The 27702-nt window shown below is 50.1% G+C and overlaps 1 protein-coding gene across 2 annotated transcripts in view; it reads right to left on the bottom strand.

The window, feature by feature from the left end:
* Nucleotides 1-27702, bottom strand: part of LARP4B (La ribonucleoprotein 4B) — a 91907-nt gene that overhangs the window by 21150 nt on the left and 43055 nt on the right. For both annotated transcript variants that reach the window (XM_080811237.1, XM_080811236.1), the window contains exons 4-9: nucleotides 26068-26218; nucleotides 25335-25475; nucleotides 12578-12656; nucleotides 10947-11083; nucleotides 4785-4888; nucleotides 1122-1232 (exon numbers count right to left, since the gene is read on the bottom strand). In XM_080811237.1, coding sequence (XP_080667363.1) covers nucleotides 1122-1232; nucleotides 4785-4888; nucleotides 10947-11083; nucleotides 12578-12656; nucleotides 25335-25475; nucleotides 26068-26218 — 723 coding nt within the window. The remainder of the gene's footprint in view (nucleotides 1-1121; nucleotides 1233-4784; nucleotides 4889-10946; nucleotides 11084-12577; nucleotides 12657-25334; nucleotides 25476-26067; nucleotides 26219-27702) is intronic.

Here is a 27702-nt window from a genome sequence, read left to right as displayed (position 1 = left end):
CCCTGTTGGGAAAGCGGATTCACAGTCGGAGAAAGGGACATACTCTGATGGCGGTACCGGCGCAGCTCCTACGCCTCTCCTAACGGCCCTCCTCAGCTCGGAAGGCTCCGCGCCGCCCGCGCTGCCCCCGGCCACCCCCCGCCCCGTGCTGCTGAGGGGCCTTTCGCCTGCTCCGCCAACGGGATCCCCTCATCTCCCACCACCCGGCCCCGCCTGTGTCCCTTCCCTCCAACCCAGTCACGCCCGTCCTTCAGAGGCCTGTTTCTTCTGATCAGCGCAGCACCCACGTCGCCTCCCACCGCACAGCTCCCCCAAAAACCGGCGTCGGAACCGCGAGGGTCCACTTAAAGGCAGACTTCGGTGGATACGCACAGGACAGGACTATGCACGGACTTTCTCCTCCCCATGACTTTCTCCATAGTCTCCTCTCTCCTCTAGCTTACTTTATTGTGAGAACACAGTACACAACACAAATAACATACGAAACACGTGCCAAATGTCGCTGCTGTCAGTAAGGCTGCAGGGGGGCTGGCGGTGGAGTACGAGCAGTTCAGACGTGAGGCGTCCAGAGTTCGATGCGCATCCTCCCTGCATGGGGTCAGCATCCCTAACTCCCCTGCCACTCAGGGTCAACTGTACTGGCATTCCTTGAAGCATGTTAATGTTTCCCCCAATTAAGATTCCTCTTTTAGGCCAGGTAGAGGATCTTCACTCCTCCCCTCTCCTCACAGAGCTTCCCCAGGGCCTATGGAACTCTCGGACACGCACAATGATTTCTCGTGAAACTGAAAATGACGTTCAAATTTCCCAGAACATTTTTCGAATATTAAAACTTTCTCTTACCCAGATAAAAGAACAGAAGTCAAGTTCATGGGCTACTTGTCCTACATGTCCTTGGGAAATAATGCCACATGCTTTACTGCTACACAAACGGTCTACACAAACATGCCTACTTCAGTCTCTATACCCTGATTTCCTCTGCGCTTTATAATCAAACTTAGGACCACCATACAGCAGTAATCTCTAGGCCCCAACTCAGTGCCCCCCACATATGGCTTGTGAAGTAAAGGTAACGATGAGCTCCACGGGGGGTGGGGGGGGTGGGGGGAGGAGCAGCTTACCTGCTGTGCATCAGCTTCAGTTTCAAACGTAATAAACCAATTATCGTTATAGGCAAATTCACAGTTTATAAATTTCGGTAAATTGTCTCCTTTAAATAGTGCTTCTACTTCCTACAGGAAAGAGAGAGGGAGAAATTAATTCTCAACTATGCCACACGTGTCCTTACCAAGTAGAAATGACTCCCAGGGACAGGGGGTGTGTCTCCCCCGCCAGGCAGAGCAGAGAACACTCCTAGCGCACAGGCGCTCGGGCGCAGCGTGCCGAAGGACACTGCTCTGGCGTGGGCACGGACACGCCCTGGAGTCGCGGGGCCCTACTTCCGCCTCACAGCACTCCTGGGGGGTCGAAGGGACCCCCGCACAAAGCTCAACGCCAGTTCCAGGAAACAATATGCAAACACTTAGTACCCAGTAGAGTGAAATCCAAAATGCCTGGCATCCATTCAAAATCTACCGGGCACACAAAGAAACAGAAAAATGTGACCTGAAGGAGAAAAAAAGATCAATCACATGAGACCCAGAAATGATACAGACGACAGAATAAAAAGGCAAGAGTGTTAAAGCCGTTCTGGGATATACAGTCTATATTCAAAAAGGTAAAGACGGAGCACGTTCAAGAGAGACACAGAAGAGGAAAGAAACAAAGATCCAAAAAGAACTTCTGGAATGAAAAATGCAGTCGCAGGATCAGCAGTTAGTTAGGAACTCTGACAAGAAAAGACGGGAGAAGAGAAAAAGTGAAGAAATAACACCTCAGGAAACTTCCGTTCACGAGACGAGCGAGCGGCCCCAAGGGGCATCACCATCAAGCTGCTTAACGTCCTCGCAGCGCCGGGGACAGGGGAGCAGCGCCCACACGCAGCGGAGCAGAGGAGAAACGCCGCACGAGCCGGACGGGCCGCTGCGCACACGGGGAGGGAACGCAAACCTGGAATCCCGAGTTCTGCGCCCAGAGAAAAGGGCTTCCATAATGAAGGCAAAATACAGATTTTCTCAAGAAGAATGAATAAAAAAGAAAAGAATTTCTCAAACACACAAAAGCTGAAAACCCTCCCTGCCAGGAGAGCCGCAGCCCGAGAACTGAAGGACGCCGCGGGCAGGAAGGAGGCCGGAGCGGGGCTGGACCTGGACGCGCACGGAGAGCACCGTCAGCGGCAAATGCTGGATAAACGCATCTCACTCTCAGTCTCTCGGAAAGAAAACGAGCTCGTCCGAAGCAAACGAACAAAATACCGTGGGGTTCGGGGCGGCAGCGCGCGCCAGCCGGGCCTGGGAGCGGCGACGCCCGGGAAGGGGCAGCCGCCGGCCCGCGGAGGACGGCCCCACAGCCCCGGACGCGGCCGGGGAAACGGAAGAGTCGGAGCGAGAAGCCAAGAAACGGAGACAGAGAGAACGAACGTGACCCGCGCGAGCGGGAGGCGCGGGAAGGAGATGAGGACCAGCGCGGAGACGGAGCAGCGGGTGCCGAATCCCAGCCCCGTCCCCTTGCGGACGGCCCACGCGAGTCCCCGCCGCGAAGGCCGCCAACTCCCGCGCGGCCCAGGAGCGCGGGACGCCCACTCCCGCCGCGGACAGCCGAGGCGCTAACGGCGCAGACACCGGGCCGCGCCCACGGGGACAGGCCAGCACAGGGGCGGCGCCAGGGACACCGCCGTGGGTTCCAGAGCAACGCATGCCCGGGGAATCGGGGCCATTCCGTGAAAGCCTATTACACAACCAAAGGAACGGCCATTGACAGACTCCTCCAAGCACCGACCTGCACCGGGCTGCGCGGCACCAGGAGACGCGCTCCGCAGCCGGGGCGCAGGGCTCTGCGCTCCGCCCCCCGCGTGCTCCGCCCCCCGCGTGCTCCGCCCCCCGCGTGCTCCGCCCCCCGCGTGCTCCGCCCCCCGCGTGCTCCGCCCCCCGCGTGCTCCGCCCCCCGCGTGCTCCGCCCCCCGCGTGCTCCGCCCCCCGCGTGCTCCGCCCCCCGCGTGCTCCGCCCCCCGCGTGCTCCGCCCCCCGCGTGCTCCGCCCCCCGCGCGCTCCGCCCCCCGCGCGCTCCGCCCCCCGCGTGCTCCGCCCCCCGCGCGCTCCGCCCCCCGCGCGCTCCGCCCCCCGCGCGCTCCGCCCCCCGCGCGCTCCGCCCCCCGCGCGCTCCGCCCCCCGCGCGCTCCGCCCCCCGCGCGCTCCGCCCCCCGCGCGCTCCGCCCCCCGCGCGCTCCGCCCCCCGCGCGCTCCGCCCCGTCCCCCGCGCGCTCCGCCCCGTCCCCCGCGCGCTCCGCCCCGTCCCCCGCGCGCTCCGCCCCGTCCCCCGCGCGCTCCGCCCCGTCCCCCGCGCGCTCCGCCCCGTCCCCCGCGCGCTCCGCCCCGTCCCCCGCGCGCCCCGTCCCGCCCCCGCACGCTCCGCCCCGCCCCCCCGCGCGCTCCGCCCCGTCCCCCGCGCGCCCCGCGTCCGCCCCTGCATCCGGCCCCGCTCCCCGCCCTCCCTTCTGTTTCAACCTCGGTTTACAAAAAATCTAGAACACTTCCGGGACTCAACTTGAGCACAGACCTAGGCTGTGCTGTCTGGAATGACACAAACAGACCGAGATCAACGGGTGCAGCTCAGAAGAGAACACTCTTCTCCCCTTTGGCCCTCACGGGTGTCTCGGAGGCCCTCCTGGGCCGGATCACTGGGGGCTAACAAAGGCTCCGGACTGGCAGAAAGAAGTAAGGGGACACTCCGTATTGACAACCTTAAAAAGAAGAGGATAAGAAATTCATTCCCAATTTCTTTTCCTTCACAGAGAACACAGAGCTAGAAGACAGCGTTCGCCGAACAAAAAGTAAAACTCGCTGGAAAAGGGCCGCACTCGAGAAGGGCGAGACTTCTTAGGACAGGGCTGTCAAAGGGCACCTCCATCACACCCCACCAAGAAGTGTCCCTCAGACACCCGCACATGCACCGACCACCTCCACAGAGGCGGCTCTGAGCGCGCGGGCGGCACGATCCCTCAGGCCGGACCCACGGACACCCCGGACCGACGAACAAACCTCCCGGGGTCTCAGTCCCCGCAGCAGACAGCGGCTGTGCTGTCAACAGGCCAGAGCTGGCTCTGTCGGAGCCTCACAGGAAGGCTCCTCCTCATTTCTGGGGCGGCCGCCAGCTCGTCACTGCAAGAGGCACCGCAGTCCACGCTTCTGGACAAGTGACGGAGGCTCCTAGCAACGCAGTCACTGCGGAAGACTTTTCATGACTCTGACACTATCAAATACTGCGGTTCCCTCAAATTATTGCCTAAGTTGGTACCTTTTTTTTTTTTTAAATTTGAGACAGAGTGAGAGGACAGAGCACAAAGGTGGGTAACAGGGAGAAGCAGGCTCCCCGCTGAGTAGGGAGCCCCACACGGGGCTCGATCCCAGGACCCTGGGGATCACTTAACCAACGGAGCCATCCAGGCGTCCCACCCTCTTCAGTATTTTTTAATGTGAAGGATATAATGGAGCTCCAAGACCAAAAAGTTTGAGCACCACTCTTAAAAATGAGTCACACTGTAACCAACAATGTATAAATAAATCCTGGGAAGAAAGTGTTACTGTGCGTATTCTTTACAACACGCCCTCTAAATAAACCACAGAAGTAAACAGAAATAAAACAAAAACCCACAAAGAAAGTCCAAGCACCCTTCAGAGGGGACTTACTTCGACAGGCGTGGACTCCGGTATTTCCCGCAGGATCACAATGCAGCGACTCTGATTTGGCCTTACTTTTTCTCCCTTCTCATCCACTTGGACTAACGGTAAAGCTACAAAGAGAAGAAAAATGAATGGTAAAACACAAATATTCAAACAAATTATCTGTATTCTAGTTATGACATAACACTGACACTCCAGTGTGATGTGCTGTATCTCATTTACTAAACACAACGAAGACACCTGTATGCAGTGGGACACCTTAACACAACCCATCAGAAGGTTTTACACCCATCTCAGGTTAAATTTCTCAAAACTAAGGAGCACAGGAATTTAAAAAGTCCTTTAAGATCTAGAATAAATTTAACACCACGAAACAAGGATTCAACAGCGCAAACAACATGTAGATCACAACTCAGAGTTACTGGCTTCCTCTTTTCTACGAGCCCCTAGTGTAAAATAATTTTCTGACCTATCACGACTCTTTATTTTGAATCACAAGGTGCCACGGGCGTCCTACGCAGCTTTTCCCAGCAATGACGTCCTCCACAACCGCAGCCCATGGTCAACACAAGCAGGGTGGTGCTGGGGCAACCGTGCTAACACAGGGACAAGCCGGATTCAGACCTCACAAGTTTTTACATACGCTCCTTTTCGTGATGTTCTGTTTTGGTGTCACGTCTACGAAACTGTACCACGTGTAGATTCCAGTCACAACACAGCACAACACAGTCAGGGCTCAGAGCTGTCCACCCCCAATGAAGACATGCTCTGGACACCAGGAACGAAGACTAACTTCGCTACAGGTTCTACTAATATTGAAAGTACCCCAAGGGAACATTATGAAAAAGTTCCTGCCAACAAACGTAAGTTAGACAACTTACACGAAACAGAAACATCCTTAAAGATACAGGCTATCAACGTTCGCTCTAAGAAGACAGTCACCAACACAGTCCCGGATCTACGAGAGAAAGAAACTCAAGGCCCACGTGGTATCCCCGGAGAATCCTATCAAACACTTGAGGAAAAAAATAAACCCATTCTACAGCACAACCTCTTCCTAAATACCTGAAAGAGAACACACGCCAACTCCACCTGCGAAGCCGGCAGCTCTCCGATACCCAGACGGAACAAAGACAACACAAAGCAAGAAAACTACAGACCAATATCCCCTGCGAACACAGATGAAAAATTCTCACCAAATTTTGCCATATCGAACCCCACAATATATAAAAATGATAATAAACCATGACAAGTGGGGTTTATCTCAGTAATGAAAGGTTGGTTCACCAATCAAAAATTAAGCAACAGGGCCACCTGGGTGGCTCAGTGGGTTAAAGCCTCTGCCTTCAGCTCAGGTCATGATCCCAGGGTCCTGGGATCGAGCCCCACATCAGGCTCTCTGCTCAGCAGGGAGCCTGCTTCCCCCTCTCTCTCTGCCTGCCTCTCTGCCTACTTGTGATCTCTCTGTCAAATAAATAAATAAAATCTTTAAAAACAAATTAAGGAACAGAATTCACATTAATGGACTAAAAAAACAAAAAAAAACATACAATCACCTCACAGATGCAAAGTATGTGGCAAAACCCAACATTCCTGAAAAGAAATTTTTAGCAAATTAGGAATAGGAGGGAAACCTCCTCACGTAGGAAAAGCCAGCGTCTAGCATCACACTTACTGAAGACAGGACAAAGCAACAACAGCCACTCTCTCCACTTCTGGTCGGCACTGTCCCGAAGGCTCAACCAGGGCAATAACACGAGTGACAGAAACTGGACGCACCCAGACTGGGTACGAAGAGCTGAAACTTTCCATTCACAGGCAACAAGCTTATCTCTATGAAGAAAATCTGAAAAAATTTCCCAAAAAACTAGAACTGAGAAGTTTTAACAAAGTTTTCTTCAAACTCTAAAATACAAAAATGAATGATATTTCTACATCCTAGCGCTGATGGAAAACTGAAATAAACACATTTAAAACTGTGTCAAAAACAGGAAAATAATTATAAAATCTGTTAAGATACGGACTACCTGTACACTGAAAACTGCAGAACATTACCAAGAACAAATTATAAAAGATATAAATAAATGGAGAGTCACTGTGTTCATGGAATGTAAACCTCACTATCGTTATGTGTCAATTCTCCCCAAATCGATATGTACATTCAATGCAATCCCAATAAAAATGTTTTTAAGGGTGGCTCAGTCAGTTAAGCGTCTGCCTTCAGCTCAGGTCACGATCCCGGGTCCTGGGACTGAGTCCCGCATCGGGCTCCTTGCTCAGCGGGGAGCCTGCTTCTCTCTCCACCTCTGCCTGCCTCTCTGCCTGCTTGTGCGTGCTCTCTCTCTTTCTCTCTCTGACAAATAAATAAATAAATAAAATCTTAACAACAACAACAAACCTTAAAAAAAAAAAAAAAAAAGACACTGCAGGGCAGGTGTCAAAACAGAGAAGCAGATCAAGGACACAGGCCCAGAGATAAATCTGCAGTGGGGGCGGATGATCCCGACAACGGCACCATCCAACTGAGGGGAGAAGGGAGAGCCCAGCCAGCTAACGGCGCTGGAACAACTGCATATCCACATGAGAGGAGGGCAGAGAACTTAGATCCATACCTCAAACCACATACTAGTATTAGCTTAAAATGGACTACAGACCTAAAAATGTAAACCCTAAAACTATAAAACTTCTGGGAAAAAACCTCCATGGCTTTGGTAACCAAAGATTTCTTAATAGCTATACCACCAAAAGCAAGATCATAAAAGAAAAAAATTAATAAGCTGGACTATACCAAAAATTCAAGAGAGTGTTGTTCAAAAGACACTATTATTGGTAGAATACAAAAGAGAAGCTGGAGACTAGGAGAATGTATTTGCAAATCACATGCCTGGTAACAGCTTGTATCCGGACCCAGATAATGACAACACAGATCTCACACTACATACCCTCCCACAAACCTCCACTGTAAGAAAACTAATAAAGGGGGGGGGGGCACAAGAACAGACACTCCAACAAAGATAAAAGGAGAGCAAAGAGGCACGTGGAAAGACCGTTCCGTGTCACCAGCCATTAAGGAAACAGAAACCGAACGAGCAATGAGGTAAAGTCAGAGAATCCGCAAGTAAGACACCCGCACACAGCCGGCGCCGGCTAGGGTGTGGGGCAACGCGCCGCATCACCGCGGGCAGTTTCACAAGTTAGAATACACCCTCCCTCCCGACCCGGCTACTGAGAGAGAGAAGCGGAAGCCCGCGCACAACGGGACCTGCGCACCAGTGCTCGCGGCACCTGATCTGGAGTGGTCCAAACCTGGCGAGAGCCAGTCTACCAACGGGGGTGAATAACCAAGCGTGGCCGATCTACTGCACGGAGCAGGACTCGGCAATGAAAGGCCAAAAGCTACCGATGCGCTGCGCTTCCAACCACCTGCGCTCTCCAACGATCGCGCCGGGCGCGGGAGACCGGACCCCCACCATGCGCCCTCCAACAATCAGGCTGAGGCACAAAACCAGACCCCCCCCCCGCGATGCGCTCTACAACAATTGTGCTGAGCACAGAAGACCAGACCCCCACCCCCAAAGGCTACTACACGACAGACTGCATTTGCATGAAGCTTCAGAAAACGCAAACTAAGGCACAGTGACAAAAAGCAGATGAGGGGCTGCCTGAAGCAGGAGGAAACTCCCGGGCGGACAGTACGGTCGTCATCGCCATTACGGTAGCTCTGCAGGTGCATAAAGATGTCATGACTTGACAGATGTACAGGCAGTAACTTAAGGTGTGTAAACTCTACCTCAGGAAAGCTGTAAAAACAAAACGAGCAGGGACTGGCGAAGTTCCCTGTGCTTCTCATCTCCCGGTTTTGTCCCCAGTTCGTGTGCCCACCCCCCACTTAAGGTTCACCTTGAACCAGGAAGGTCAGTCCCACTCGCGTCTTTACACTCTCACCCCGGACCTCTGAACCCACGAAAGGCCAACTCCGATCTATGTGACTCGTACCTACACTCTGCAGACATTATCGTCCCGTAGGCACGTGAAACAGGCTTTTTTGTAGTCAGCATTACGATGGATTCTTGCTGAAAATGTAGCCTAGTTTATTTTAATTGTTCTAGCGTTCACGGTGAGGCTCCATCACAATGCATCTATTCATGCTCTGGTGACGAACACCTGAGTCTATTTTTAAATCAGCAATTTCAAATGCATTAAGTATAAAAGCAAAGCATTTGAATCAGGCGTTCTGTACCATGCACTCTGTACCACGTATATTATGACACAAAAACAATTTATGCAGTTCAACCAACACCAGACTTTTGGTGTTGTACTGGGGAATATTCAAATTAAAATGTTATCAAGTGTCTACTGTGTATCTAATGTTACGTGCTAGGCATTCTGGGGACGGGGGTAAGATTTAAACAGGAGATCTCTGCTCACAGAGGCTTATTTCTCTCACCGTCTGCAGAACTACAACCACTACGCTAACTCCACAATCCATCAGTTCGTCGTGCCGGCACATGTGTCTCTGTCTGAAGCCAAGTGAACGGAGGCAATGAGACACTTAAGAACTGAGGAGGAAGGCGAGGAGGTACCCCTGCAACTCCAGACCCTCCCCCCGCCGCCAGCACGGAAGGCAGAAGAAGGGCAGAGAGGGCGGCAGGGCTGTGGGTCCACGGAGAGAAAGAGCCTCCCTGCAGCAACCACACAGGGCAATCCAACAGGCTCATGCTCTGCAGGAACGACTCCTGCCAGTGTCAACCAGGAATCATCCACGGGGCAGCTGAGTTTCCAAGGAACGCCTAGAAGAAATAACTACATCTGGGACTCCTGAAAGTGACCAAAGACTGTGAACTGAGTAAGTGTTTTTAGGTTAGGAAAGCCACTGGCCTTTATTTAAGTGCGCCAGACAGGACCAAACTCAACCCGATCCATCAAACAGACTTCTGTTCTGAATGGAACGTCAAAAACAAAGCCACACTGGAAAGCATAAACTATCTTGGGAAACAGCGGTTATAATTTTCAGAATTCAAACTTCATAGATGATGCTTGCTCGTTTCTTCACTATCTGCTCAAATAATTTAGTGATCTTACAAAATCTGTCTAGGAACAGGAAGCAGAGAACTTTCATTTGCGAACAGAAATCCAACCAAGTTTTAAGATAAGATGTTCACCTATTCTTCTATGAAGTCGAACGCACACAAGAAAAAGGCATCGCTACCTATCAGTCGTCCTGGGGAGAGTGTGGAAACACTGCTGCCTCAGTGACGCAGAGTCACAGCGGTGACACAGGGAAATGGGGTTTCAGTTCTGGCCTGACGGATGTCCCCTCATTTAGAAATATTTGGGGCAAGGGGGCACACTGTACACTGTGTTCTTTGTGAAGGAGTCAGAGCAACCCTGAGAAGGGAGACTACAGAAATAAATCATCTGGTACTTGCAGTCCTATTACAGAAAGTGACTTTAATTAAAAACAATCCCGTTTGAAAAGAGATCCAATATACAGGACACTGAATTTAAAACTCATCCCCAGAGAAGCCATCCTGGGCGGCAGAGAGGGGTGGAGGCCGTACAAAGGCCCTCCAAAAACCCCGGGCGGCGGTGGTCTCACAGCCGCACGCCGAGGCCCACGGGGACCCAGCCAAGCGGCACGCACGCACACTGCGGGGCCCTGGACGTCGGCTGTAACCTCAGGCAGATGGTGTCTTCGGAAACACACGACCAAGTGGCTGGGCTGGAGACGCCTGCACCAGCAAACCACAGCTTAGAAGCCCACAGTCCCCGAACCCCTGCCGGTCTCTGAGGTATTAAACCCTGCTGTGATGTGGTCAGAGGTCCAAGAAACAACTTCACTCACAATATCCTTTTAAAGAAAGTCCCATTTCACCCAAACTTGAGCCGGAATTTGAAATGTAAAGCCCTTCTTGTTGCTAGTATGCTAATGGAACTGGCCTCCAGCACCATCCTTCCCCACATCTTTCACCAGCCCCAGCGGCCCTCCGCCTCTGCAGCAGCCTTTCTCGGGCGCACTCCCGGTGAGATGCGTTTCTGAGCCCATCAACGCCCCCCCGCCAGACAGGGCGACGGCCGGAGCAGCCAGGAAGCTGAAGGAAGACCACACTTGCCATCAAGTACCTGGCGAGACCACATTCTCACCCACCCAGGCCGCCGTTTACTTACACCTCAGCACCTCCACAATCAAGTTCATGTCAGTGCTGAGCTTCTTGACATGGTCCAGGTTAGCTACCGTGGTGATTGGCACATACTGATCACTGTCCATCTGTGATATAAGGTACATGTCGCTAGCCAGGTTCTCCCTGCGGAAAGAAGACAAGAGCTTTTAATGCCTCCTTCTCTAAAGGGACGCTTCCAAAGAGGGGTGAGCGTGGCACGGCTTCAGAGCCAGATGAGAGCTCCAAGCCCAACTGTGTCTCGTCCTCTCTCGGAGATTAGGGAAAATTTTTAAAGACATCTGGGGAGGCAGAGAGAGCAGAAGTATAGTGCACCTTTTACAATCACAATGAATGAGTGGATAATCCTTTAAAAATGTATTTATAGCTTATCTTTGTTCTAAAAAGCGTCTGAGTAGCTTATTAAAAATACACACACAGTTTTTTAGGTAAGAAAATCCAGCTTTCTTTCTAGCTAAGAAAGCTACGGACAGGCCAGGAAAGGCCAGTGCCCAAGTGCCTGCTGCGCCCGCCAAGCCATCTGGAACGCCAGCAGCCGGAAGCAGAGAAGGACCCGGGACCAATCCCACAGTTCTTGGGGTCACAGCAGGCAGGCTGCAGGCGCTGGCAGCTCAGGGGTTTGGGCCTCTGGTGAGGCTTCTAATAAGAAGTCTCCGTTAACAGGACGACGTGCTCAGAACACCTCAATGCAGACACACCGGTCCTAGGGAAGGCAGAGGACAGTCTCCAAGCTCCGCAGATGGCAACACTGCTCCATCCCCACCGGTCAGGTAGCGCAGGAGGGACAGAGGGAGCTATGCGAGATGCAGACGCCGCCCCCCTTCCACCTCGCGGCCTCAGAGCAGCGGCTCTCCCCTGCAGAGCGTACGCAGGAGCCGTGTGCCAGGGCCCTAACTGGGGAGGGGTGGGCCAGGAAGGCAAGCTGGGGCACCCGCCCCGTCTCTCCCCTCCACACAGCCCCACAGTCTCTACAGCAGTCCTTCCCAGAGGCTCTGTGAAAGTCCGAAGGCGGCCCCAGAGAAACACTTGAAATACCACCATCGCTGACTGAAAACCTTACACACGGCCCATCAGTTATCCTCACAAAGAAAACTACATTGAACCCAATCCCATCTTCCTGTATGTATGTTTCTGCCACATGGAACTTTAAAGGTTCCATTCCGCGTGTCAACAGAAAAGGCAGTACTCAGGACAAAGGCACAAGTGAAACTACAAGTGGCACACCCAGAACGATTTGCCACCGCAGAGCCTGGCGTACAGGGGGAACTAGAACAGGAAATCTGACTTCACTGTGCTCAAGAGTGTCTCTGTGAGGTCCCACCCTCAGAGTCTGATTCCGTGGGAGTGGGGGCGGGGGGGGTCGTGTCCAGGACTCTGAATTTCAAAAAGCAACCCAGGTCATGATCATCACAGTGAATCTGGGGAGAACCGTGGGAAACACTGGCCTAGCTGACCCGGTTCAGTTCTCCCCGTCAGAGCCTTTCGCTCCTCCAAATTCCCCACGTTCTGTGCAGAAATCAACAGCTCCCTGCCCCTTCTGCACAGCGTCACATCTGTACACAACAGCCAGTGCACAACACCCGAGAGAGCAGGCACTAGAAAAGCCATCGGCATCCTTACCTAGATAAGCAGAATTCCAGCGTCTTTTTAAGTACTTCTCGGGGGTCCTCCTGGCTTTCCGGCTGAGACTCATTTCCTCCTACATAAAAGAAATGATCAACTCAGGAAAAACGGTTTAAAATTTACCAAGCAGATGATTCAGCACAGTGATTCTCCTGTTTTCAATATACATATTAATTCATCTACACTGTGCACAGACAGAAAGAAAACCGCTACTTTACCTACTAAGAAAAGGAAATTAGAGGCAAAAAACTTAAAATCCCCTCTCCCCTAAACCGAAACAACAGTCAATCTGAGGAGTAAGGCTTATTAGCAAAGTGTGGAGGTCCTTCTTCCCCGCCCCTCCGCCCCGAAAAAGGAGTTAAGTTTCTTTAATACCTTGTCTTGATTCAAAAAGGACTTCCAGGTAGCCTACAAGCACACAGATACTTAAACAACAACAAAATATAAAGGAAAGAATAAAAGCAAGGAAAAAGATCAACACACGCCAGAACGATAAAGGCTGGGGATTCTAAGCCCACGGGCCGTAAGGACGACGCAGTCTCTACACCGGAGCCTTACGAACTTGCTCTAATGTCCACACAGTCAAAGCTCCAGGCGGCAAGCGCTGTGCTTCAGGGGTCCGACGGGAAAGTACCACGTAAGCAGGCCCTCACGAGCAGACAGAGGCCGGCACCAGCTACTAGCGGAGACTTCTCCCGAGATGACAGATGGTACAGTGGGCGACATTTAAGTGAGTTTTCCACGAGGCACTGGTCACGGACCAGGGGGCTGGAGCTCCGGGTAAGGCCCTGGCACCGCCAGCAGCCACACACTGTGACAGCAGGATTTTCACACTGGAGTTTGGGGTGAGGTCCCTGCTCCCCTCCCCCAGACTCTGCACAGCAGGCGAGGACCCTATTTTTAGGTTGCCAGGATATCAGAGGCACGGAAACACAAAGAACTAACAAGTTTTTCATACACTTCTGCGTAGATCTGCGTAATCCTATACGTGGAATTTTCTGAGAAGAAACTCTTAAATTTTAAAAGTCAAAGACCAACAAAAAGTAAGGAGAAAGTAGGGCATTTATTAACAAATAAGAACAGAGAGCTCGTGCCTGTTTCATATAGAGCTTTACCAAAATCCACCCCCAAACAGCAAAAGCAGACAATAAAACAAAGCAAGAAAACCCACAACCAACAAAATAAAACCAATGGACTTGATGAGGCTGGAAATTACAAAAGGCCCTTGAAACACAATCTAATGTCATTCCTTTGTCCAGAAAGGCCTCTCCTGGGCACTCACTTAAAACTCGTACCCCACCACAGATTTCAGACATCTACTGTCTCCCACACGCCAGGCACTCTTGCAAAGCTGTTTCCTCAGCCTAAAGGTGTCAAACTCTGCCTCCGGAGGGAGAAGCAATGCACAGCTGAATAAGTGAACGTTCGACACAGAGTCAGGGGCAACCGGACACCGAGGAGAATACCACAGGTGCGGGGAGAGCAGGGCAGAGCTGCTCCAGTCACGCCAGCCAGAGGGGTGCCGCCCCAGAGGAGGCACGGGGCAGAGCCCGTCGGAGGGGACGGCACGCCTGGCAGGGGTCTGAGGGAGCGTACCCCCTAGCAGGCAGTTCCCCCATGTGCACAAGGGAACACATGAGGAAGGAGCCCACAGAGGCAGGGAGGGAGGCTGAGGACATGAGGATTCTAACCTACATGTGACAGGAAGCCAACGGACGTCTTGGAGCAATTACTCTGCTCTGCGCTGAAGACGGACAGTGAAGGCACAAGAGGGAAGCAAAGAGTGTAGTGCGGACGCCAGTGCAACAATCAAGGACAAACTAGTACTTGGGACTATTCTAGGTGAAGGACGGGACTCGAGCCACGAACACAGGAAGAGCTGAGGTCTAGGACTGACCCCCCTGGGCTTGCCAATCTCCCAAGGAAAACTGAGAGGACAAGGCCAGGGCGACGGGACATGGAGTCAGCAGGAAACAGGACACAGCAAGGCCAGATGAGGGAGGACATGGGTGCCCCACTCGGCCTGGCAGCACCCCATCACCGGAGGCCTGGAGAAAGGCAGTGCCGGTGATGAGGCTGGGGCAACAGTCCACCTGGACAGGGCTTGAGGGCGCATGGGAGGCGAGCGCACAGAGGCAGCTGATCCAGACGATGCTTCTGGAGCGCTCTGGTGGGGGAAGACAGGATAGCGAAGGCGGCCTCACGTAACGGAAGTGAGAACAGAGCTATGCGGAAGACTCCTCACGCAGCCGAGGCAGGGCCCCTTGGGAGCACACGGGCACAGGGGTCACAGGATGTGAGACAGTGTCAGGAGTAAAGTCCTCTTCTGACAGCTCCAGTCCTCACAATTAAGACACAGACATGAGGTCATCTGCTTCTAGGCGAGAGAGAGAGAACAACCGGCAAAGAGCTGGAAATGGAGGGGCGGTGCCGGCGGCAAGATGGCAGAAGAGGGGGTCCCCACTCATGCTCCCCTCAGCAACAATCCAGCATCCATCCTCAGACAAAAGTGCCCTATGGCAGCTGCAGCATCCAGGGAGGAGACTGAAACCCGGTTGTAGTCCAAGGCTACGCAGAGCCATTTGAGAGAGCGGGCCCCAGCTGCGTACAGGCAGCTGACTTGACAGAGGCCCCAGCTACAGCCCTGTTTGACTTGGTCCTGTCCCCAGCATCCTCTGCCAAGAAGGAGCCTTGCCCACCCAAGCCCCCGGTCATAGGCGCAGACCTCAGTCCTGGCTTTGGACCCCACAATGGCCGATGACCCAGCTCCAGTCCCACTGGGCTGCAGTCCAGTTAGCATACTCAGTCACACTCAAGTACTACGTGGGTCCTGGAAGTGGGCTCCAGCCACCTTCCGGCTGGTCCCTGAGCAGGTCTGTTGGCCAAGGGTCCCAAAGGAAAATGCCTGCAGTCAGTGCCCCTAGAGACAGGCCAGCCGACCTCGGGGTCCTGAAGCGCACCTGGGACTTGGCTTCAGCTCCTCCCAGCTGCACCACAGTCCACAAGCAGTTCTGCCCACCCGGAGACGTGCCCAGGGACCAGGCGAGACCCACAGCCTGCTAACAAGCCCACTAACTCCACTGCAGACCCAGCAGCAGCCTCGTAACCCAGCTCTGACCCATCATGACTGTGAAAGCAGAGGAAATGCCATCAGCCCAAACCCACAGGAGAATGTCCTTGCCAGACAAAACCAGTCTGTAACGACAGGAAGAGGTGTTTGCTCCTTCAAATGCACAGCATCAAAATGCGGCTACAAGAACTGGGCACATGCGACACCACCAATGGAAACTAACAAGGCTCTGGTAACTGATGCCAATGAAACACAGATGGATTCCAAATAATCACCTAAAAGAAACTCAGTGAAATCCAAGAGAACACACACACAGACAACTAAATGCAATCAGGAAAATGATGCAGAAACAAGTTTAGTAACGAAACAGAAACCACAGGAAAGAACCAAACAGAAACCCTGGAGTTGAAGAACACAAGGATAAACCCGAGAACTCAACACAGCGTTTCCACAGCAGGGTCAGCCGTGCGGACGGAAGACTCAGCAAATGCAAAGACTGGTCACGTGACTACAGCCCCTTAGAGCGACAACAAGAATCAAGAATGAAGACAAGTGGGGAAGTCTATGTGAGTGATAGGCACCATGTGCCAGTCTGCGTATGAACACCAACAAGCTGAAAAAGAGATCGAGAAAACAAACCCATTCACGACTGCATCAGAAAGAACAAAATACCCACGAAAGAATTCAACCAAGGAAGTGAAAGACCTGTACCCTGAGAGCTCCAGACGCTGATCAAAGAAACGGAGTAAGACACAAGTAAGTGGAAAGACAGTCCTCACTTACGGATTGCAACATTATCGTTAGAATGTCCACACTCTCAAAGCAATCCACAGACTAAATGCAATCCAACCCAAAATTCCGATGGCATTTTTCAAAGAAACAGACCAAACAATCCTAAAATTCATACGAAACCACAAAGACCCTGAATAGCCAAAGCAATCTCAAGAAAGGACAAAGGGGACTTCAAATCACACTACAAAGTTAAGTCATCAAGACAGGTTGGTATGAAAATTAAAAGACACACAATCAGTGAACAGAGTCCAGAAATAAACCCACACATATACAGTCAACTGATTTTCAACAAGGCTGACAAGAATATTTAATGGGGAAGAAGTGTCTTCAATGAGTGGTGTTGGGAAAATTGGACAGCCACATGCAAAAGAATGAAATTGAACCTTTATTTTACATCACATAAGATGTCGTGTTGTTGTAAAGTAGACAAAAATCAACTCAAAATGGGTTAAAGATGCACGTAACACCTAAAACTATAGAACTCCTAGAAGAAAATGTGGGAGAAAAGCTCCTCAACACTGGTCTTGGCAACAACTTTTTGGACCTATACCAAAAGCACAGGCAACAGAAACAAAAACAAACAAGTGTGATTACATCAAGCTAAAAGCTTTTGCACAGCAAAGGAAGCCACTGACAAAATGAAAATGTCACCTATGGAATGGGAGAAAATATTTACAGTATCTATATTTATCTGATAAGGGGTTATATCCAAAACATATAAGAAATTTATTCACACTTGAGAGCAAAACAAAAACCTGATTTAAAAATGGGCAAAGGGGGCACCTGGGGGGCTCAGTTGGTTAAGTGTCTGCCTTCGGCTCAGGTCATGATCTCAGGGTCTTGGGATCGAGTCCCACATCAGGCTCTAACCTCAGCAAGGAGCCTGCTTCTCCCTCTCTCTTTGCCCCTCCACCTGCTCATACTTGCTCTCTCATAAATAAATAAAATGTTCCAAAAAAACTGAGCAAAGGACCTAAATATACATTTTTCCAAAGAAGATTTACAAATGGCTAACAGGTACATGAAAAGGTGCCCAACATCACTAACCATTAGGGAAATGCACATCAGAACCACGGTGAGGTATCACTCATCAGACCTGTTAGGATAGTTACCATCAAAAACCAAGACAACAAGTGTTGGTGAGGATGTGAAGAAAAAGGAACTGTTGGGAATGCAAGGTGGGGCCGCCCCTCTGGAAACCAGTACGGAGTGTCCTCAGAAAGTTAAAACCAGAGCTGCCCTACGGCCCAGCAATCGCACAACGGGGCGCACATCCCACAGGAGGGACATCAGCACCTGGAAGGCTCTCTGCGCGCCCGTGTTCACCGCGGCTCTGCTCACAGGAGCCGAGACCAAGGACCCCCCAGGTGGCTGTCCGCGGAGGAGCAGATGAAGAAGATGTGATGTATACACACACTGGGATATACATGAGCTATAAAAAAGGAAGAATCCTGCCATTTGAGACAACATGAGCACTGAGGCACTACGCTAAGTGACTAAGTCAGAGAAAGGGAAAAACTACATGATCTCACCTGTATGTGGAATCTACAAAGTCCAAACTATACAAGCAAAGGACAGACCCATGCCTGGAGAGTGGGGACAACGGGGAGGTGCTGGTCACAGGATACGATTCAGTCACCAGCTCAGTGCGGTTCTGGGGATCTTAGGTACAGCACGCTGGCTACAGTCAACAATACTGTATCACATGCTGCAAACTTGCTAGGAGAGTAGATCGTACGTGTTCTCAGGACACCGAAACCAGAAAAACAAAAATACTCTGTGAGGTAACAGATGTGTTAATTAGCTTGATTATGGTAATCATTTCACACTGACTATATAATATCAAATGATCAATGTTGGATACTGTAAACATATTCAAATTTTACTTGTCAATTATACCTCAATAAAGCTAGAAAAAATTGTAACCTTACCCCATTTTTCTTATACTGTTTCCTTATGCTTTTGTCATTTCTATTGTGATTCCCATCCTCTTACCCTATCTATCACAAGCTTAGTATGTGTAGTAGCAATTGCCTGTCTCTGCCAAACAGAGGTAAGCTCAAGTACAGTAGGGGCTCTTGTCAGTTACACTCACTGATGCATCCCAAGTAAATGGCACATGGTGGGTTCTGAATAGATATTTCTGAATGGAAAAACAAAACGGAGTAAATGAAACAAGTTTTCCAGATGTAGGAACATTGGTCCCTAAGAGATATGAGACCTACAACTTTCCCAAGCCCGGGCTCTGCAAGTGGTATGGGAAGCCAAGAAGCCAGTGGGCGTGCTGAGCTAGAGGCACAGAAGAGGGTGCCAGGACAGGCCACACCAGGAAGGCCTCACGAGCAGGCACCCCGGTCACAGCATGGGTGTGATGCGATCCCGGGAAGTGGGGAAGAAGCACCCAAAAGGACGAGACGCAGCATGCATCCCTCCCTCACACAGGGCTGGAAGCAGTGCCTGCTCCCACCAGCTGGACCAGAACACCACAGCTACCCAGAGCATGGGGTCTGGCCTCGGGGGCTGGAAGTAACTGGCTCCCAAGCGGCACTCCACTCCTGCCTAACAAACCTTAGAACAAGTTTTAAGAAAGATCAAACTATTTCCATGTCAGTTAGATGCATCCTGGAACAATAATCAAACTATCTAAAGAAAGAAATACAAAAATACCAAGCACCCAACCAAAAATTACCATGAATTTGACCAAGCAGGAAAAGTCACCCATTAACTAACAGCGACCTAGCCAGAACAGTTGACACAGGTGTCAACAGGATAATCATCATGGCAATTGTCCACATGCTTCAAAAGTTAGGTAGAAACATGAAAAATATTTAAAAGACCCAAATCAGACTTCTACAGATGAAAACTACAAGGTCTGATATGAAAAATATACTTGATGGAATTAACAGATTAGACATTATAGATTAATGAGCTTGAAGACAGATATACCAGAAACTTTCCAAAATGAAACCAAGAAATAAGAATTTATAAAAAGGACAGAGGATGGGGCGCCTGGGTGGCTCAGCGGGTTCAGCCTCTGCCTCCGCCTCAGGTCATGATCTCAGGGTCCTGGGACAGAATGCCCTGTCGGGCTACCTACTCAGCGGGGAGTCTGCTTCTCCCTCTCCCTTTGCCCCTCTCCTGGTGCTATCACACTCTCTGTCAAATAAATAAGTAAAATCTTTAAAAATATGTATTAAAAAAAAAAAAAAAAAAGGAGAGGGGCGCCTGGGTGGCTCAGTGGGTTAAGCCTCTGCCTTCGGCTCAGGTCATGATCTCAGGGTCCTGGGATGGAGCCCCACATCAGGCTCCCTGCTCAGCAGGGAGCCTACTTCCCTTCTTCTCTCTGCCTGTCTCTCTGCCTACTTGTGATCTCTGTCTGTCAAATAAGTAATAAATAAAATCTTTAAAAAAAAAGGAGAGAGGATCAGTGAACTCTGGGACAACTTCAAGGGTCTTAACAGAGGAATAGCCAGAGATCAAGAAGAAAAGAAACGGCCAGGGAGGCATTGGGGGAGGAGCAACATTTGAAGATATTATAGCCAACATTTCTCCAAGTCTGGTGAAAACATTTATAAATCACAGACTGGAGAAACTCAATGAACACCTACCATAAGAAACATAAAGACTGTCTTTAAGTTACATCATAATCAAAACGCCCAAGACCACTGATAAAGAAAAAGGGCTTGACCAAAAAAAATCTGACAACAGAGAATTCTATACAAAGCAAAAATGAATGTAAAATAAAACCGGTTTGGCTGAAACAATCCACCACAGCAGATATGCACTACAAGAAACATCCAAGTCCTTCTTAAGGTGGAAGCAAAAGGGTACCAGAAGGAGGTCCAAATTTACACAAACGAATGAAGACCACCTGAAGTGATAACCACAGAGCATCCCCCTAACAAAAGCAAAATACATATTCTTCTCAAGGGCAAAGGGAACATGTACTAAGATGGCCCAGATTCTGGGCCACAGTACAAATCTTAATAAATTTAAAGGGATTCAAGTCATACGAATTATGTCCCATGACTATAAGGAGATTAAATTAGAAACCAAGAAAAGAAAGGTTCCCGGAAAATCCCTAAATATTTGGAAGCTAAATACCAGACTTGTAAATTACCCATGGATCAAAGAAAAAAATTTCAAAAAGAAATCAGAAATAATTTTGAACTGCATTTTTTAAAAAACCACACCCACTATGTATCAGAACTTGTGAGGCTGTGCTAATGACTACTTTGGAGACTTACGGAAGTGAACAGCTACCTCAGAAAAGAAGAAATGCCTCTCATCAATGAGCACCGTTTCCACTGTAAGACACTAGGGGAAAAAAGTAAACCCCAAGTAACCAAGAGAAAGTAGATCATACAGATCAGAAGAAAACCAAGGAAAGATGAAGGAGAAAAACAATGGAGGAAAAACAACTAAACCAACTACCGGTTCTTTCAGATGATCACCAAAACTGACGAACCTCTACACGGACTTATCACAGGGAGAAAAGAGACACAAATTACCAATAACAGTAAGGAGTTATGTGACATAGCTGCAGATCCTACAAACGGTGAATCAACACAGCATTAGGAGCAAGTCTAAGAAACAGAGTTGACACTTCAAATGACGGGGACTGAATCTTTACAAGACCCAAGTAACTAAAACTCCCTCAGGAAGATACAGAAAACCTGAGTAGCCCTACATGAAAAAGCAAACTGTAGGGCCACCTGGGTGGCTCAGACAGTTGAGTGTCTGACTTAGGGTTTTGGCTCAGGTCTTGGTCTCATGGTTGCGGGTTTTCAGCCCCGTGCTGGGCTCTGTGCTAGGTGTGGAGCCTACTTAAAAACAAAAGCTACAGCTGAAAACCTACCCTAACACAAAACCCTTGGCCCAAATGGCTCCACTTCTTCATTTAAAAAAGAAATAACCTCTTCCCCAAAAAACTGCATAGGACGGAAGACACTGAAGAGAAAACTACAGACCAACATCCCTCATAAACACAGGTATAAAAATTCTATGCAAAATTCCGGCCAATCTAATCTAACAACTAATCAAAAATGTATTACATCATGATCCAGTGAAGCTTATCCCAGGAATATAAGGTGAGCTGAATACAGGAAAAATCATCCTAAGACTCAAAGAAAAAAGTATGATCATTGCCACGATGGAGAAAAAAGCATGACAAATTCCAACAACCACTCCTTATATAAACTCTCAGTCAAACATAACAGAAGAGCACCTCATGAACCTGATAAAGGTCATGTACATAAGAACAAAACTAACATTATACTTACTGTAAAACGCAATGTCTTTCCCCTATGATTAGTCAGATGTTTGCTCTCATGATCTGTTCACCTCTGTTTTTAAAAGTAATCCCTGCACTCACCGTGGAGCTTGAACTCACAACCCCATATCAAGAGCCACACATGCCACTGACTAAGCCATCCAGGTACCCCTCTGTCCACCTTGGTAATGAAGGCACTATCCAGGGAGATCAGGCAAGACGAAGAAGTTAGAGGCAAAGACAGACAGACAGAAAGACAAAAAGGAAAAAGGAAGAATGACAGAAAGACAAAGAGAAAGGAAGAATGAAAGAAAAAGGAATCAGACTGGATAAGAAATAAAGCTGAATGTATTCACTAATAACAAGACTGTCTATGTAAAAGATATGGAATCCGCAAAAAGTTCCTACAACTAATAAGTGACCTTAACATGTTTCCAGAGAATATCAGTTTACAAAAATTCGCTATATTTCTACATACTATAATAATTTCAAATTAAATAAGTACAGAAGATGTGGAAGACTAGGACACTGGAAAGTAAAAAATACAGCCAAGAGATATTAAGGAAGACCTAACCAGGTGTAGACATGCAACAGCTCGCACGCACCACACTAAAATGACATTTTTCTCCAAGAGATCTATGGATTCAATGCAATCCCAATAAAAATCTCACCACTTTGGAGACAGACACTGACCAGGTCATTATAACCTGTATGGAAATGAAAAGGAGGAACTAGAATAGCCAAAATAATTCTGAAAAAGAACAAAATTGGAAAGCTAACACCACTTGTTTTTAAGAATTACTTACAGTAATCACAACAGTGTGGCACTGTTGTGAAAACAGATTTAACAGATGGGTGGAAAGGAAAGACACAGTCCAGAGATAAACTGACACATGTAGGGACAAATGATCCTGATGACAACACAAAGTTGTAGTGTGCAACTTACAGCTCAATGGAAAAGGAGGAGTCTTTCTAGCAAATGGTAATTAAAAAAAAGACTTTGCTGCTGTACCTCACGCTATATCCAACAATTAACTTAAAATGAGCCACAGGGGCGCCTGGGTGGCTCAGTGGGTTAAGCCTCCACCTTCGGCTCAGGTCATGATCCCGGGGTCCTGGGATTGAGCCCCGCATCAGGCTCTCTGCTCAGCGGGGAGCCTGCTTCCCCCCTCTCTCTCTGCCTGCCTCTCTGCCAACTTGTGATCTCTGTCAAATTAATAAAAAATATTAAAAAATAAAAATAAATAAATAAACTAGACTGGGGTGCCTGGGTGGCTCAGTGGGTTAAGCCTCTGCCTTCAGCTCGGGTCATGATCTCAGGGTCCTGGGATTGAGCCCCACATCGGGCTCTCTCCTCAGCAGGGAGCCTGCTTCCCCCTCTCTCTGCCTGCCTCTCTGCCTACTTGTGATCTCTGTCTGTCAAATAAATAAATAAATAAATCTTTTAAAAAAAAAAAAAAACCACTAGACTACCTATAAAATTTAAACTTCGAATTTTCAAAAGATAATGTCAGAAGAACAAAAGACAAGCCACAGACTGAGAGAATGTATTCGCAATTATAAATCTGATAAGAACTTGTGTACAAACATATAAAGAACTCCCAAAACTCGGTGATAAACAACCCAGCAGGAAAATGGGCAGAAGACCCAAACAGACCCTTCACCAAAATGGTAAAATGCGTATGTTAAAGATGGTTGACACTATCAGTCATTAGGAAAAAGAACTTAAAACTACAGTAAGATCCAACCACCTTCTGAAGGGCTGAAACTGAAGGACTGACTACATCAGGTGGCGCAGCCAGGGCTTCACTCCACGGCGGACGCGCTTACAGCGGCACCACTACAGACCACAGCTCCACCATTTCTTAAGATAACCTACCAGATGATCATCGATTCCATTCTTATGTATTTCCCCAAGAGAAGCGAAAACGTCCATGTATACGAAGTCCTGCCTTATAAGTGTTCATAGCAGCTTTACTGGTGAGAGCCCCACCCCAAACCGGAAAACACCCAGATAGTCACCAGCAGGTGAATGAAACACCAACCGGGACAGAGGATGGAACGGAACGCTGCGCTCAGAAACAGCGAAAAATGACCTATGAATGTTACAACACGAGTGAATCTTGAAATTAGTAAGCCAAGTAAAAGAAGCCTCACAAAAAGCACACGTGCCATAAAAATCCATTTATATAAAATTCTAGAAAACGCAAACTAACCCAGAGTGACAGAGAGCCTGGATCAGTGGTTGCCCGGGGCAGGGAGGGGCCCAGGAAGCCTTCAGCGGTGACAGGTATGCCCACGATCTGGACGGCGTTACAGGGACACACACATCTTACCAAACGCGGCAGAGAACAGAGTGGGAGCGGAAGTCAGCAAATCAACCCTATCATGCCCCCAACCGTGTGCACCAAACCAGGGCAAATAAAACCTACAGAAAAGCTGGGCTCCAGTTCCAGCACGAGAGGTCTGTTGTACGTCCGTGTACAGCTCTACAGCCCGAAGAAAGAGGACGAGGAGAGCGCCAGGGTCTAGGAGAAAACAGAGGGCTCGCTACGGCCGTCCAGGAGCTCGGCCGCACTGGGCCCCGTGGCAGCACAGCTGGGAGTCTGTGATCGCGAACTCAAAACGACAGCATTGCACACTACGTTGTTTTGTTCGGCCACCGTCAATCCGGTCAGGACCAGACATACCAGAGGCAGAGAGCTGATGGAAGGAAGGAAGTGAGAACAGGCTCTGGGTGACAGAGGCAGAGGCGGGAGAAGAGAGGGCGGGAGGACGAGTGCCAGCGGCCACGGTGAAGGCAAGGCGTTCACAGGGCTCGCCCTTTCAGGGGACACACCAACACGGACACGCCGCTGTCCCCTGGAAGCGCGTGAGCACTACGTGCAAGAACGTGTGTTAACAGACTGCCTCCTGGGAAACCTCGAGCAGCGACACGCCGGGAAGGCTCGCGCGTGGCTCCGGACCGTCCCCTGAGGGCCCAGACACACTCCCCGCGCCTCTGGTCTGCGTGATTCCCGTCAGCCACCTTCGGCGAGTCATCTGTCCCACTCCAACGGCCCCATCCAGCCGCTCGCGAGGCAGCTGCAGCCCCCCCACCATCCGCAGGGCCTTCGCGCTGCGCTCGCCTTCCAGATGCAGGCAGAACCAAAACCGGACTGAGCCGTCCGCGTCCATCTCCCTGGGGTAGTTCTACAGCGGCCCGCATCCCGGCCCCATGACAACTGCTCTCTTCGCCCCCGCCTCCCGCTCTTTTTCTTCTGCAAACAGCCTTCCACACGCCCCCCCTTTTTATGAAGAAGCAAACTCCGCAGGCTCCGACTCTCGCCTCCAGCACTCACGGTCCCTCGCTGCACTGTCCCGGACGCCTCGCCCTGCAGTCCCCCTCCCGCTTCTCCCAGTCAACCCAGACCCGCCTTCCAGGAACCGCTCGGCTCTCCCGCTCCCTGCGGCGCCTTCCTGACAGAGCTCCGTACCCACTTAAGAGGGAATTTCAAGGAGAATCAAAGGAACCAATGAAAGGCACGGTGTTTAGAGAAAGACTTACGCTAAATTTGCTTTTAAAAAGCAAAATGAAAAAGCTCACTCTATATAAGAGTGAGTTCATGACACAACCTTACCGGTCTCGCTATTTTCAGGCGGAGACTCATGTTCTGAACGATCCAGAGCCAAAGTGCTCACAGCGGTTTGGTCTGACTCCTGCAAATCTGACAGCGCCACATTCTCACGACTTTTGTCACCATCACCATTGGCATCCAATCCTGTAATTAGGAATTTTATCCCAAAAGGCAAAATCAGAAGAGTAACTTTCTTTTAAAACAAAACAAAATAAAAGCTTACAGCTGCAGTTACTTCAATTTCTGTAACTTGGACTCCTTGGCTCTTCAGTACTATAACCACAACACAAATTTTAATTAACAATTTCTTTTTTCAATTCTTTTTTTTCTTTTTTTTAAATTTTAAGTAGGCTCCCTGCCCAAGGTGGGGCTTTAGCTCACAACTCTGAGATCCAGAGTTGCGTGCTCTGCTGACTGAACCAGCCACGTGCCCCAGTCAGCAATTCCTTCAAGATGGGTTAAATGGGAACAAAGAGGGGCACCTGGGTGGCTCAGTGGGTTAAGCCTCTGCTTCGGCCCAGGTCATGGTCTCAGGGGCCTGGGATCGAGCCCCGCATCGGGCTCCCTGCTCAGCGGGGACCCTGCTTCCTCCTCTCTCTCTCTCTGCCTCTCTGCCTACTTGTGATCTCTGTCTGTCAAATAAATAAATAATACCCTTAAAAAAAAAAAAAATGGGAACAAAGACAACACCGTGAGAGCAAAGACTCTCCTCATCCCAGTCACGCCCACAGCTCACCCTCCTGGCCGCAGTCTGTGCAAGGGCCCGACGGCTCCTCCCAGTCAGCACTCACACCGCCGTCCGCTGCGCCGCCCACTTCCAAGTGCAGCACCGGCGTCCCCCACACTTTAGCATTAGGGTTTAGCTCCGAAACCTTGGCTGTCGGTACCTAGGGGAGAATGTGACAAACATCTGTATCCCAATTCCAATCAAACACAATTTTACTCACTAATCATACTTGAAACGCATCTGTGTGAGAGAGGCCAGAAAGGCGGAGTCTATTTATACATCCACTGGGGAGGAAAAGTCGTGCAAAGGAACATTAGTTGACAGGCCGAGCTCAGCTTCGTCCACCAGCAGGCTCCTCAGTTCCCAATAAACAGAAGGCTCTCCAGAAACTGCACATGAAAGACGAGGCACCTACCTTCGTGGACATTCAGGAAATAACGGGGGACCCAACTGTCATTTCTGTCCTAGACACAACTCACAGACTGACCACCTAAATGGACTGTGGATGGATAAAATTCTTCAATCTCCACCATTCACATAAGCAAAGGAGACAGACAGCACAAGACCCTCAGAAGAGCAAAGGTCTCACAACGGGTCTGTCGGGCAAGGGCTCCGTGCTGCTCACACGCAGGGACCTTGGTCTCCTTCCTGCTCCAACGTGCTGTTTGTCCCAAATGCTCCCCCAGTGTCCACACGCTCACACCTTCATTTCCTTTGGGGACGAGTGAGTGCACCTAACTAGCCCCTAATTTTTTTTTTTTTTAAAGATTTTATTTATTTATTTGACAGAGACAGAGATCACAAGTAGGCAGAGAGGCAGGCAGAGAGAGAGGAGGAAGCAGGCTCCCTGCTGAGCAGAGAGCCCGATGCGGGGCTCGATCCCAGGACCCTGGAATCATGACCTGAGCCGAAGGCAGAGGCTTTAACCCACTGAGCCACCCAGGCGCCCCTAACTAGCCCCTAATTTTTCTTCTCTTGCTCACACACCTCAAGTGGATATCTGAGTCTAAAGAAAAATCAATGTCCCTGGGGCAGCTGCTCCCCCAACTCACTCCAATTCGTCAACACAATGCTCTCAGCAAACCTAAAATAACTTCCTTTGCCCACGTTAACACAAGCCTTGATACCACCTGCACAAGTCGGAGTTTCCTAGGAGAGCGACAAGGGTCCTAGTCCCAGGAGCCCTCAGGGAACGTCAGGCAGGAGTCCTGAACTGGGAGCAGCCTCCCTGCATGAGCCCAAGGGCAGATGTTACGCAGTACTGTCCCCAGATGTGAAAAGGGTCAGGAAATATCATGATCCGCCATCGAGGACAAGTGTGCATTAATAATCTTCAGAAGACAGAATAAGTCCCCCTGGCTGGGGCGATTAAGGCTTGCAGTGAGAACCAAAACTGACACGGACAGGAGAGGCCATGTGGTTAGACGACAGTATGCACTTTGCTCACACCTACGAGGTGAGGGAACCGATCACCACCCCCCCAGAACCAGAGGCCTAATGAGGCCTGTCTGGGATTCTCCTTATGAAGCACGCGTGACAGGGCAGAAAGCGAGGCTCCCCTTCTCCAGGAGTGTCACACCTCGGAAGCTAGTGCCTCGCAGTCCTGACCTCAGTACAGCTGTGCCTGAGAAAGGTGCTCAAGAA

This window comes from Martes martes, assembly GCF_963455335.1.
Source record: "Martes martes genome assembly, chromosome: 8".
In the NCBI taxonomy this organism is placed as follows: domain Eukaryota; kingdom Metazoa; phylum Chordata; class Mammalia; order Carnivora; family Mustelidae; genus Martes; species Martes martes.
The sequence above is the reverse complement of the archived record's forward strand: the minus strand, read 5'-3'. Positions and strand labels throughout refer to the sequence as shown.